At 40.9% G+C, this 11051-nt stretch overlaps 2 protein-coding genes across 2 annotated transcripts; both read right to left on the reverse strand.

The window, feature by feature from the left end:
- Window positions 1–2177: 2177 nt before the first annotated feature.
- On the reverse strand, window positions 2178–3441 carry c1h15orf48 (chromosome 1 C15orf48 homolog). Its single transcript, XM_068323642.1, has 5 exons — window positions 3310–3441; window positions 3142–3229; window positions 2947–3035; window positions 2777–2837; window positions 2178–2556 (listed from the first exon to the last, which is right to left on the reverse strand). The coding sequence occupies exons 2-5, from the start codon at window positions 3178–3180 to the stop codon at window positions 2488–2490; spliced, it is 258 nt and encodes an 85-aa protein (XP_068179743.1). The 5' UTR covers window positions 3181–3229; window positions 3310–3441; the 3' UTR covers window positions 2178–2487.
- Window positions 3442–3609: 168 nt separating this feature from the next.
- afg2b (AFG2 AAA ATPase homolog B) lies at window positions 3610–10862 on the reverse strand. Its single transcript, XM_068323343.1, has 10 exons — window positions 10147–10862; window positions 9266–9451; window positions 7735–8019; window positions 7471–7656; window positions 5961–6119; window positions 5660–5869; window positions 5340–5567; window positions 4231–4365; window positions 3984–4109; window positions 3610–3876 (listed from the first exon to the last, which is right to left on the reverse strand). Exons 1-10 carry the CDS (start codon window positions 10726–10728, stop codon window positions 3739–3741), a joined length of 2235 nt encoding a protein of 744 aa, XP_068179444.1. The 5' UTR covers window positions 10729–10862; the 3' UTR covers window positions 3610–3738.
- Window positions 10863–11051: the final 189 nt, after the last annotated feature.

Genomic DNA, 11051 nt, shown 5'->3' on the forward strand with positions numbered 1-11051 from the left:
TCATTTTACAGACGTTCTATTAAAGAGAGGGAGCAGACAGGCTGTACATAGAACGGCTGTAAACTAACCACTTAATTCATGGTACATTAAGAGTTGAACAGAAGATACATCTCTATCATAAACATGATTTAACAGCTTCATAAACATGACCTACTTTTCTTCTTCCACTTTGTCTCAAAATATAGATTTATTTTTAGATAAAGTTCTGTTTTGTATAGAATAGGTGGTGATAAGAAATTAAAGGTAATTACCTGGAATTAAAATACCATACCAAACATGCCTACAATGGAGTTTATGTTCTGTATCCTACATCCTTGAAAGCTTAATGTGTGATCTCTTTAACCCCTGTCAGTGTTTAAATTGTGGGCATACTAAGAGGTTTTTATTGATAACAACTGGGAGAGTCGCGGGTTTCCAGGCAACCGCTGGTTTAACAATAAGCCTCTGAAACAACAGCAGGTAACCCCTCTATTTGTCCTGAAGCGGAGCCAACGGTTTACAGCATCTACCTGACAGGCCGGTGGCCTTCAGAGGAGCGTAACCCGTGGAAGTGCCCCCACATGAGCAGCGGCGTCAACACTGGGGGGTGACGCAATGTCTGACAAATGAAGGAGTCACAGGTCATTTGGTTACACCCGTGATAACGCATGGGGGGGGAATCTCACCTCTCACTACTCCGGTACTGTGAGCAGGAACCTGCTGGTCACATGGTCTGTGGTGTCATTATGTGTGTGAAGCAGTCACGTACACTAACTCAGACACGGCTTTACTTCCTCTTCTGTTATTGTTTCCCTAAATAGCCTTCCAATTGAGTTCAGGCGGTGGCTGACGCCCTTCGACCTTGCAGTAAATTTAACTGTATGAAAATACCCTTCAGTCGTACAGACAGAGGAAATGTTCCAGGTGTTTTCTAAACGTATCAGCAGCATTTTAATCCATGGGAGTGAAGCAAAGAGGAGGGCAGGAAAGAGAGAATGAAAGTCTCCTTTTGATATGCGCACACTAATGAAAGTATCATGTCAGCCTAAGTGGGAACAAACAGAAACATTTTCCCCTGATGAAAAGACAGATTAGGAGCAGATCAGGACACAATAGCCGTCGTCACTCATCCGTCTTCTTCCCCCCTTTCACATCAACCGGTGAAGGATGAATAATTCAAGAGCAACCCCCCCAGAGCTGGGCCACCCATCTAGCAGGATGTCCCGTCGCAGGAGGAAGGTTTCTGCTCTTGTTCATCTCCTCCCAGAGAAATTTAATAAAAAAAAGATGGATGCTAAAAGGATTGTGAAACAAATACGAGCTCTGAGTGCATCTGCCCATTACTGTGACTCCAGTCCTCACTGATCCTGGTGGGCAAAGTCTGTAAACATTTCCACTAATAATGGGAGTGTTTTTGAAAAAGAAACCTGAAGGTTAGACAATGAAAAGGCAAAACCTCTTTCTAGGTGTTGTATAAAGACGTTGTCACGGCGACCACACTTGTTTGAGGACCAAAGTCCTTCATCATGTATCGTAAACACAACTCTTGAAAACAGGATGGTGATTAAGATTTTTCATTGCCTGCAAATCATTTTCAATACCCCCCAGAAAACCTATCGATCATTATATTGATCGATGAGTTCCCTTGATATGAGAAAAACATTAGCATTAGCATACTTTAGCTTCGCACAGGTCAAACTGGCACTGAGGTCACATTTTAAAAAAAAATAAAGCTCTATTCAATTTGTTTCCCTGACGTCTCTGACACGTTGTGTGAAGGACAGAGTTCAGTTTGAGTGAAATGAAAAGCAGAAATTAAAAATGTTTATCAGGCGGCTCTAAAGGAGCTGATTGGATGATTCAAAAACCTGCTGTTAAAGTTAAAGCTAAGCTGAAGTTTTGCTTTGTGTATTGGAGCGTCCTGAAAAACAACCCATCCACTGTTTGCTTCAGGGATTTACTAACATCACATCGCCTTGACGACCAGCCGGGGGGTCCTGCAGCACAGATCAATAAGTTGTATCCCCGTGGGATCAGTTCATTGATGGTTTTAACACTTCATTTAGGTTTTCTGATGCGTAAGCTCCACCGGCCAACTTGATCTTACATTTTGAGTCGGTTACACTTAATAGGAAGGAAATGATGAAATTAAATTTAGGGCCAAAAGTAGAAACGTCTCAACAGTCTGACACAAAACATGATGACAAGTATAGTTTATTGGATTTGTACAGTAAAAGCTCACGTTTAAACATTATTATATTGCTATTGAGCAAAGAAATGTCACAAATGATTCAAAATAAATAAAAATAGCTGCACAGACAGACAAACACTGAGCATGGTTCTGTAATCAGTGCGTTCTGTTATCATCATTCTGTTGCTGTGGGTGAAACCCCACCAGTGGAGCAGAAGCATTTCCGCACACTGACTGTCAAAGTACCCTAGTTTGTGCAGAAAGGATTCTGTTGGACTGATGAGGGGCAGCCGGGGATCCGTCTGCTTCTTTTTTTTCTACTTGGTGATGCTCCGGACCAGCTGCAGCTCCTCCACTGGTTTCCACTGCTGATTGATGGTGATGAGCTGGAAGGTCATGCCAGAAATAAGAATTAGGATTCCTCCAACCTTTAGGCAGGTTTTGTGAGTATATATGGCAGTATTTGTGAGTATATATGGCAGTATATCAGATGTGACTCAGCAAGTTGAGTCAGCAGATTGGAGGATTCTGTTTGTGTACCAATGAATTAAAAAACAAAACTAAAAAACAATTATTTAATATGATGTGTAATGATGTGGAAGCTACCTTTTGGGGTTTTGTTGGGTCCACCCTCTCCCATGGTTCTGGATTGCTGGTTTTATTCAAACTAAATATGAAAGTAAGACATAATCCTTAAATATTTCTTACATCATTAAACATTTCATTTTATAAAGCAGATACAGTGGATTCATGATGTAAACTATAATGACACTCACATCACATCAGGTTTAGTGAATAAGAAGTAAATTGCAGCCGTGACGGCTCCTGTTCCAGCACAACCCACGAACCCTATCAGAGGGATCAGCTGAGGAATACAGAACATGTTAGAACTTGATCTATGACATTATAAACAGGATGATATCACAATGAAAGATAAAAATCACTTTGGGCTACAGGAATGAACAACTTACCTCCTTTTTCTTTCTCAACAATTGGAAAAATCCATACATTTTTTCTTAAATTCTACAACGCCTGAAGAGGAAATTATTCTAATTTCACCTGAAAATGAAGCAGAGCATTAGATTTTAGTGGATTTTTAAGCAGAGGTCCTGGAAGCAGCTGTGTGTGACAGCTCTCACCTGTTGTCGCCTCGAGGACTTTCAGGTCTCTAAGTGCAGCATCCCGTGATGTCGGTCGATATGGGCTGGATGGGAGGACGTACGAGTTGAGGAGCACGTAGACACACACACACACACACACACACCCACACACACATACAGCTTCCTGCGCTGAGACGCTCCGCTTGATTCCATTGTCATCAGAATAACGTCGAGCCATCGATATTTATTGCGTGTGCAGCGCCCTCTGGTGGCCACATGTACCAACTGAACGTCAACAGCAGGGGGCGGGTTGGAATAACTAGGAATGCTTTGTCATTGATAACAAAATAATAATAATAATAATAATAATAATAATAATAATAAATGTGACATTTCAATAATTTTATTCCAGTTTTTGTGAATTAAATCTTTTTTCTGAAAAATGACAACAGGCTTGATTGTGGTTGATCATCTGGGAGATGTTTGATACGTGTGGATCTGCTGGGGGGTGAGCGAGGGGCTCCCTTTGCTGAGGACCCGCAGGAAGTGTGTGTGTTTGACGGTTGAAGCCATCATGTTCTCCTCCTGTAGCGCCAATAGAGCAGCCTTGGAAAAAACAACATTTCAGACATGTTTGTTTCTGTCAATTTCGAGGACCAGATTTAGGTTTTGTATTTCACAGATAAAAATATTGATCTGTTGCTTCACATTACCTCTTTACATAGATTTTCCAGGTCGGCTCCAGAGTAAAGATTGGTCTTTGCTGCCAATTCCTCCAAACACACATCAGCATCAACAGGCATGGCCTGTGTACACACTTTCAGAATGCAGAGACGAGCCTGGACATGTGGAAGGTCACTGAATTAGAAGTGGTTACCATGTGTAGAATGATTGTTAAAATATTTATAGCATTTGTTAGGCTGTAATTTTTAATCATTTTTCATGAGACAAATAATCCACCTGCTGGTCTGGTGGTGGCACGTAGATGATGTGGTCCAGTCTGCCAGGTCTGAGGAGAGCGCTGTCTAAGCAGTCAGGGCGGTTGGTTGCTGCTATAACCATCACGTCTCTGTTGCACACTTCCTGGCAGTCCATCTGTCAAACAGACAACGTATAGACTGGATGATCTTGTGCCCATCTTATCATTTTTAAGGAATTACTTATTTATTCAATTCATTTTTCTTTCCAGACATGATATTACAACTGACTTCACCTTCATCACATTTGTAACATCAACAACAACATCCGGAAAAAAAAAAGGGCTGACGGGTAGAAGCCATTTGGCTTGTAAAATTCCCATCCCCAGAATCAACACCTCTTTCATTACAATATACTGTAAACTACATTCATACATTAAATTCAACATTTAGATTATTTAGGCACATTGCTGTTTTAAACCGTCAATTCATTTCCCATAGGTGTGTGTTTGAACACGTCTTCATCAGTTCCTGGAGTGACTTAAAGTCTTGTTTAGTGACCTTAAATAATCACATAATAAAAAGTCAGTGTCTAAAAATAAATATGTCAAAAATGTGCTTTGACCAAAAACTACATGTCCCATAATGCAGTAATTAAACACTGACAAAAACACCTTTAACAAAGTTAATGTCCTAACTTGTGTTTATTCATTGATAGTTTGATCCTTGAATGATGGAATTCCGTGGGTTTAATAACCTGACAAATTAAAAGGATAAATGTTAGAACAGAGAAACATGTTTTTTCTGTGTAATTGTAATGTTTGTAACTTGAATAAGTAATAAATTCAGAATAATTTAACATTAAGGAGTAGTTACATTTATGCTACATTACATCGAGTTACATTTAGTTACATTTATTAGTTACATCTGGCCCTTTGAGGACAGACGTTATGCTGATGTGGCCCTGAGTGAAGATAAGTTTGACCCCCCCTGCTATAGATGATCAAGACAGAAGTTGTTCTAACGGTCTCTGTACGTATTATTGATTATAATAAGAAATAACATTCTGAAACATTAACCAACATTTCCATCGGACCTGTAATCTTGCTAAAGTGGAGTTAGATTACAGGTAGTTAGATCATCCTATCTGACCTGCTCCTGGGTGTGTTTCTCTACTGCTGCCTCCGCCTGCAGGATCTTCTCCGTCCCTCTCCTCTCCTGCGTCTTCAGGCCGACCCCGTCCATCTCATTCAGGAGCACAGACAGGAGGCGCGTTTGCACGCTGTTAGTCGTCCCACCGCCTGACCGCAAGCCAATCAGAGAGTCGATCTCATCCAGGAACAGGATGCAGGGAGCACAGGCTCGGGCTTGACTAAACAGCTTTGTGCAGACAGACCGATGGAGGCATTTACTGACCGACGCAAACTCAGCAGCCAATCACGAGCGTGAGAACAGAAGGTGAGAAGTCGTACCTGTGTTAAAGCCTTCTCTGAGTCGCCCACATAAGGCGAGTAGAGGTCGGCACCGCTCACCGACAGGAAGGCACAGTGAGACGAAGTGGCCGCAGCCCTGACAAGTGTGGTCTTTGCACATCCTGGGGGTCCGTAAAGCAGCACCCCCCGGGGCCGGCACAGACCCAGACGACTGAACGCCTCTGGGTATCTCATCGGCCACTCGATGCTCTGACGTACAGACAGAAGACAGAACATGAAACCCACTCATCTCCACGACAGGCTCTTTATCAGCATCCATGTAACTCAATCACCCATTAACCTGTCTCAGTTTGAGTTTGACATCCTCCAGTCCTCCTATCTGTTCCCACGACAACGGGGACAGCTCTGTTCTCCCCAAACTGCTCCGCAAGCAAGAGGGCTGCACAGACTTCAGGGCCTCCTGGAAGTGCCTCAAACCCACTTCCTGCTGTCCTGAACCCTGCACACAGCAGTGATGAGGAACATAGTGAAGATTCCTTACTGGTCAGCAGGTCATTTAATTAAATTTAACTTTCCTCACCTACAAAATAAATAATGAATAAAGCAGAGAAATTCTGTGTGATCACAATTTATGGAAGAAATATTTGACAAAGTAAAAACGACCACCACAGTGTGCTCGTTAGCGTGCGTCGTTGCGTCTTTGACGCACATTTTATTTACAGGTTTACATATTTATTTACAGATTTACAGATTTTATTATTTTATTACATATTTTATTTACACATTTTATTTATTTTATTTATTCAACGTTTGTCCCTGGGACGCAAGCTTTAAATACTTACAAAAAAAAAAAAAAAAAAAGCACTTCCATTCAAGAAAAATATTTAGAATTTATCCATCTCTCCACTTAAATTTCAAACCCGGAAATCGCCATTATGTTCTGATCTCACGCGAGTTTCTCTTCATGAGACTCAGTCTTGTTAAAATCAACCAAACGGCAACACAAGGTCTGCTCGTTTTACACGCTGAAGAGAAAGAGTGTGTCTTAAATCATCAGCATGGCTCCAAAAAAGTTGTAGAAAAACCAGGTGACAATTCAGTGCTTTCCTGAATAAAAAACAATCAAAAGTTAATGAAGAAGACGAGACAGATATTATTACTGATAGTACGGATAAAGATGCAGAAGACAAGCGAAAACCAGCAAAAATCTGAATATTTTTGCCATTTTTTCAATGGTTATAAATCTAATTTCTTTTTTAAAGAAGCATTTTATGGAGATAATTTATTCCCTCATTCTGGAAGAAGATGAACTGGTATGGACGTGTCGTAGTTGTTAAATTTAGTGTCCACAGGAGAATGTATGAATTTAAGGAAAAGAAAACTATTGAGTGAAAAGCAAAAGTGGAAAAACACTGTATTACATCTTTCTTTATTTCTAAAACTTTTTTTTTTTATGACTACTAGGCTTTAACATTTTGATAAAAATAATATGCAATTTTACTCCTTTTTTTTCTTTTTACTTGAACAGTAATGAAATTGTTATTAATGAAATCGTTAAAATTAACAATTTGATTAGTTTTTGTATTGTTCTATTTGCAAAACTCAATATATGCAAACAGCTTCTACCGCATATTTTGTTATTACTTTTGGGATGCATATACGTCATGTTGGGATGTACCAATTTTTTTGAAGCGCATCCCAGGGATGCACTACTTTCTTGAGGTAAATGAACTCTACCACCACATCTGGGTAAATCAAGACGTAAGTTACTATTTTGAAATTTATGACGTGCTAAAAAGACTCCTGTTCTTATGTTATGATGCTTGATTTTTTTGTGGGGGTTTTTTAACCTTCAAATTGTCTCGTAGAGCCTGCATGGCTGCCTCTCTGCACAGGGCGCTGAGGTCTGCTCCTACATAGCCCATCGTTCTCTGTGCCAGCTCTGCCACGTCCACAGCGGGACTAACGGGCATCTTTGCACACAGAACAGACAAGATGGCTTTTCTCTGCTGCAGGGTGGGGGCTCCAATGATAACCTGAAGGACAGATGTTCAGTTCAGAAAAGCACATTCACTGTCATGACATGTGTTTTTTTTGAGATTCATCGTTGGTACCTCTCTGTCAAACCTTCCAGGCCGACGCAGCGCCGGGTCTAAGCCGTCCGGTCGGTTGGTGGCTCCGATGATGAGGAAGCGATCGGACGGATTCATGCCGTCCATCAGCGTGAGGAGCTGAGCAACCAGACGGTTCTCTGGTGCCGACGAGCTGCTTCTCCTTGGACACAGGGAGTCCAGCTCATCTAAGAACAGAACACACGGACCTTCTTCTGCTGCTGATCGGGCCTGATCGAACACGGCACGTAGCTTCTCCTCACTCTCACCCGGCCGAGATCCCACCACCTGGAAGAATCAGGTAAAAATACAACAGCAGGATTACACTGGCAGTATGGTTTTTCAATTTTTATTCATGTATTTTTTAAACAAAAACATTGACGGGGACAAAAAGTGTTTTTTTTTTTTTTTTTAGCAATTTATAAATTTTCTTTAGCAATTTTTAGCAATAAAAATAAATACCTGTTAAATAAATAAATAAAATAAAATACAAAACACAAAATATTCCTGGACATTAGACTATGGGCCGCTTTTTTTGTTTTCTTCCCCAGGACAAGGTCAGATATGTAACAGTTGTTTTTTTGTGTGTTTTTTTTACATCTTACATTACTTAAACTTAATCCTTTTTAACACAGTTATTGCTGGTGGGTTCGCATCCTTCCAGTTCATAGTCATCATCTTCTTCGCAATTAATGAAAGAATACACAACATGTAGCCCTGATCCACGTTGTACTTCTCCCCAGGGATTATTCCCAGCACTTAACATCTGGACTAACAGTCACCTCTAAAACGTTCTTCATTTCTTTTTTTAACATTTTTCCAGAAACCTTGGATTACTGGACAATCCCAAAACACATGTGTGTGATCCCCCTTCATTCCACAATTCCTCCAGCAAAAAGCTAATGAGGAGTTTTGGTGTATAAAGCCATGTTAAAGGGTGTATTGAAGTATCTCATTTTCAGTTTCCAATCATTTCTTTCCATAATTGACTATTTATTCCTTTCATAAGTCTTCCCATTCCTTATTGTCAATTGTGGTATATAATTCTAACTCCCTTTTTTCTTTAACACTCAAAGTATTTTGGGAGGTACCAACCATGAGTCTTTTGTATATATTTGAAACATGTTTAATAGAGGAAAGACCTTTTTCTATGACGGAAATAAAATATTCAATTCCATTTGGATTTTTACAAATTATTTCCTTTTCTTTGCGGTTCATAATATAGTGCCTTATTTGAAAGTATATATACATGTCATCTGACGGAAGCCTAAACTGTTCCTGTAACTGGAAAAAACATTTAAATTCTGTTCTATATAATAACTGATTGATAGTGATAAGTCCCTTATCAGCCCATTTTTGAAAACCTGCAATCGTCTTGGCTCTTGAATTTGATTCAGGGCCTAACAAGAGTAAAAGTCATTGAATATCTCCATTTATCGTTCAAAATGTACAATTTCTTACATCATAATTAACAGACTTTTGAAATCTAGACATCCTGATAAAAAAAGGTCGTCATTGATGTATTTTATGTTACCTCTGGTCCTCGGACCACAACCAGACTGGCTCCCACCTCACCCACCACCCGGTGGACCAGCAGGGTCTTTCCCACACCTGGAGGCCCCGCCAGGAGCACCCCTCTGGGACATGACACCCCAAGAGAACTCAGAGTGCCCGGATAGAGGAGGGGCAGCTGCAGCATCTCTCGAAGAGACGCACTCACCTAAAACACATGAAAACACACATGTAGAGGTCACCTGGAATAAAAATCTGTAGATGAGTAGAATATTTTCTGCACTAAAAGCCTTTAATTTTCTTTAATTTTTCTTATAATCCAGTGCACTTTATATGTGAAAAGACGTTTTAGAATAGGGCATTCAATGAAGGTACGCTTTACAATTTGATGTACTTTATAATCCAGTGCGCTTTATAATCCAGTGCGCCTTATATATGGAAAATGGTTTATAATTGGACATTCATCGGAGGTTCGTTTTATGATTTGCACCTTATAATCCAGTGCGCTTTATAATCCAGTGCACTTTATGTGCGAAAAGAATTGTTTTTTTACGTCATTCATTGAAGGTGCGCCTAATAATCTGATGCACTTTATAATCCAGTGCGCTTTTATAATCCAGTGCACTTTATGTGCGAAAAGAATTGTTTTTTTACGTCATTCATTGAAGGTGCGCCTAATAATCTGATGCACTTTATAATCCAGTGCGCTTTTATAATCCAGTGCACTTTATGTGCGAAAAGAATTGTTTTTTACGTCATTCATTGAAGGTGCGCCTTATAATCTGATGCACTTTATAATCCAGTGCGCCTTATACACTGTATATGGAAAATGGTTTAGAATTGAACATTCATTGAAGGTGCTCCTTATAATCCAGCGCGCCTTTTAGAGCAGATAATACCGACCTCCTCCAGACCCCCCAGCGGGGCAGGGGCCGGGTCCTGGCCTTGCAGCTGACTCCTGTAGTGCCGGATGGTCTGGATGCGAACTACCTCCACTTTGGTTTTTGCAGTGATAAATCCAGATTGCACAGAATCCAGACTGTCAATAACAACACATCTAATCTGTGTGTCGTAATCCTCCAGGTTTACCACGTGCTTCAGGTGGACACGTAGACCTCTCAGCATCTCCTTTACGAGCTCCTGAACAGGAGTGTGTTTCCTGAACTCTACACTCTGGACCACCACAGTTACCTTCACACCTTTCAGTTTGGGGCAGGCTACAGGTGTGATCTGACCTGGGTCCAGACAGAGACGTGTGGGGGGGTGACTGGTCAGACTGGGAGAGGAACACTTCAGATCCATCTGGAGGAAGCCCTCAGCCAGGTCAGCCCGAGGCCAGGCCGTGCACAAGCAGCTGCCACCGGGTAGAGACACCAACACCGGGGAGCCTAGACTCAGACCCCGGGCTGACATCAGACCCGGACCCAGCCTGCACCTCTGGGAGCCCCGGTCCGATGGATCCACTGGCAGCAGCCTCAGAGACATCCTCGGTCAACAGAAGCTGGTAGCTTCACTGCAAGACGAAGACATGCGTTTAACAAACATGAAGAAGTTCTGGTTTAAAAACACGGAAACAAACACAGGCGCGAACATCTGTAAACAAAACGACAAGTACCCACAATCCATCTGGGTTTAAAAAGAGATGGCCATACAAAACATTTCCTGTGTGACACGAGGAGAAAAGTTGAACCAGAGTGCCTATGATTGAGAATTTATAATATTTTGTATAATATTGTAATGTGTTCATAATATTCGAAATTACTTGTCATTGTCATGAAAAATGAATTATATGTATTAAAACAGATTAA

This window comes from Antennarius striatus, chromosome 1 (genome assembly GCF_040054535.1).
Source record: "Antennarius striatus isolate MH-2024 chromosome 1, ASM4005453v1, whole genome shotgun sequence".
Lineage (NCBI taxonomy): Eukaryota > Metazoa > Chordata > Actinopteri > Lophiiformes > Antennariidae > Antennarius > Antennarius striatus.

Bases quoted from the DNA above. Each gene is read 5' to 3' on its own strand.
- c1h15orf48 (XM_068323642.1), bottom strand. From the start codon at position 3,180: ATGTATGGATTTTTCCAATTGTTGAGAAAGAAAAAGGAG. The intron at 2,838-2,946 runs GTGAGTGTCATT...TTTCATATTTAG, and splicing joins TTCACTAAACCTGATGTGAT to TTTGAATAAAACCAGCAATC. The intron at 2,557-2,776 runs GTAGCTTCCACA...ATGACCTTCCAG, and splicing joins ACCCAACAAAACCCCAAAAG to CTCATCACCATCAATCAGCA.
- afg2b (XM_068323343.1), bottom strand. From the start codon at position 10,728: ATGTCTCTGAGGCTGCTGCCAGTGGATCCATCGGACCGGGGCTCCCAG. The intron at 8,020-9,265 runs GTAACATAAAAT...TGATTCTTCCAG, and splicing joins TTGTGGTCCGAGGACCAGAG to GTGGTGGGATCTCGGCCGGG. The intron at 4,366-5,339 runs GTCAGATAGGAT...TCTGTTTGACAG, and splicing joins AGAAACACACCCAGGAGCAG to ATGGACTGCCAGGAAGTGTG.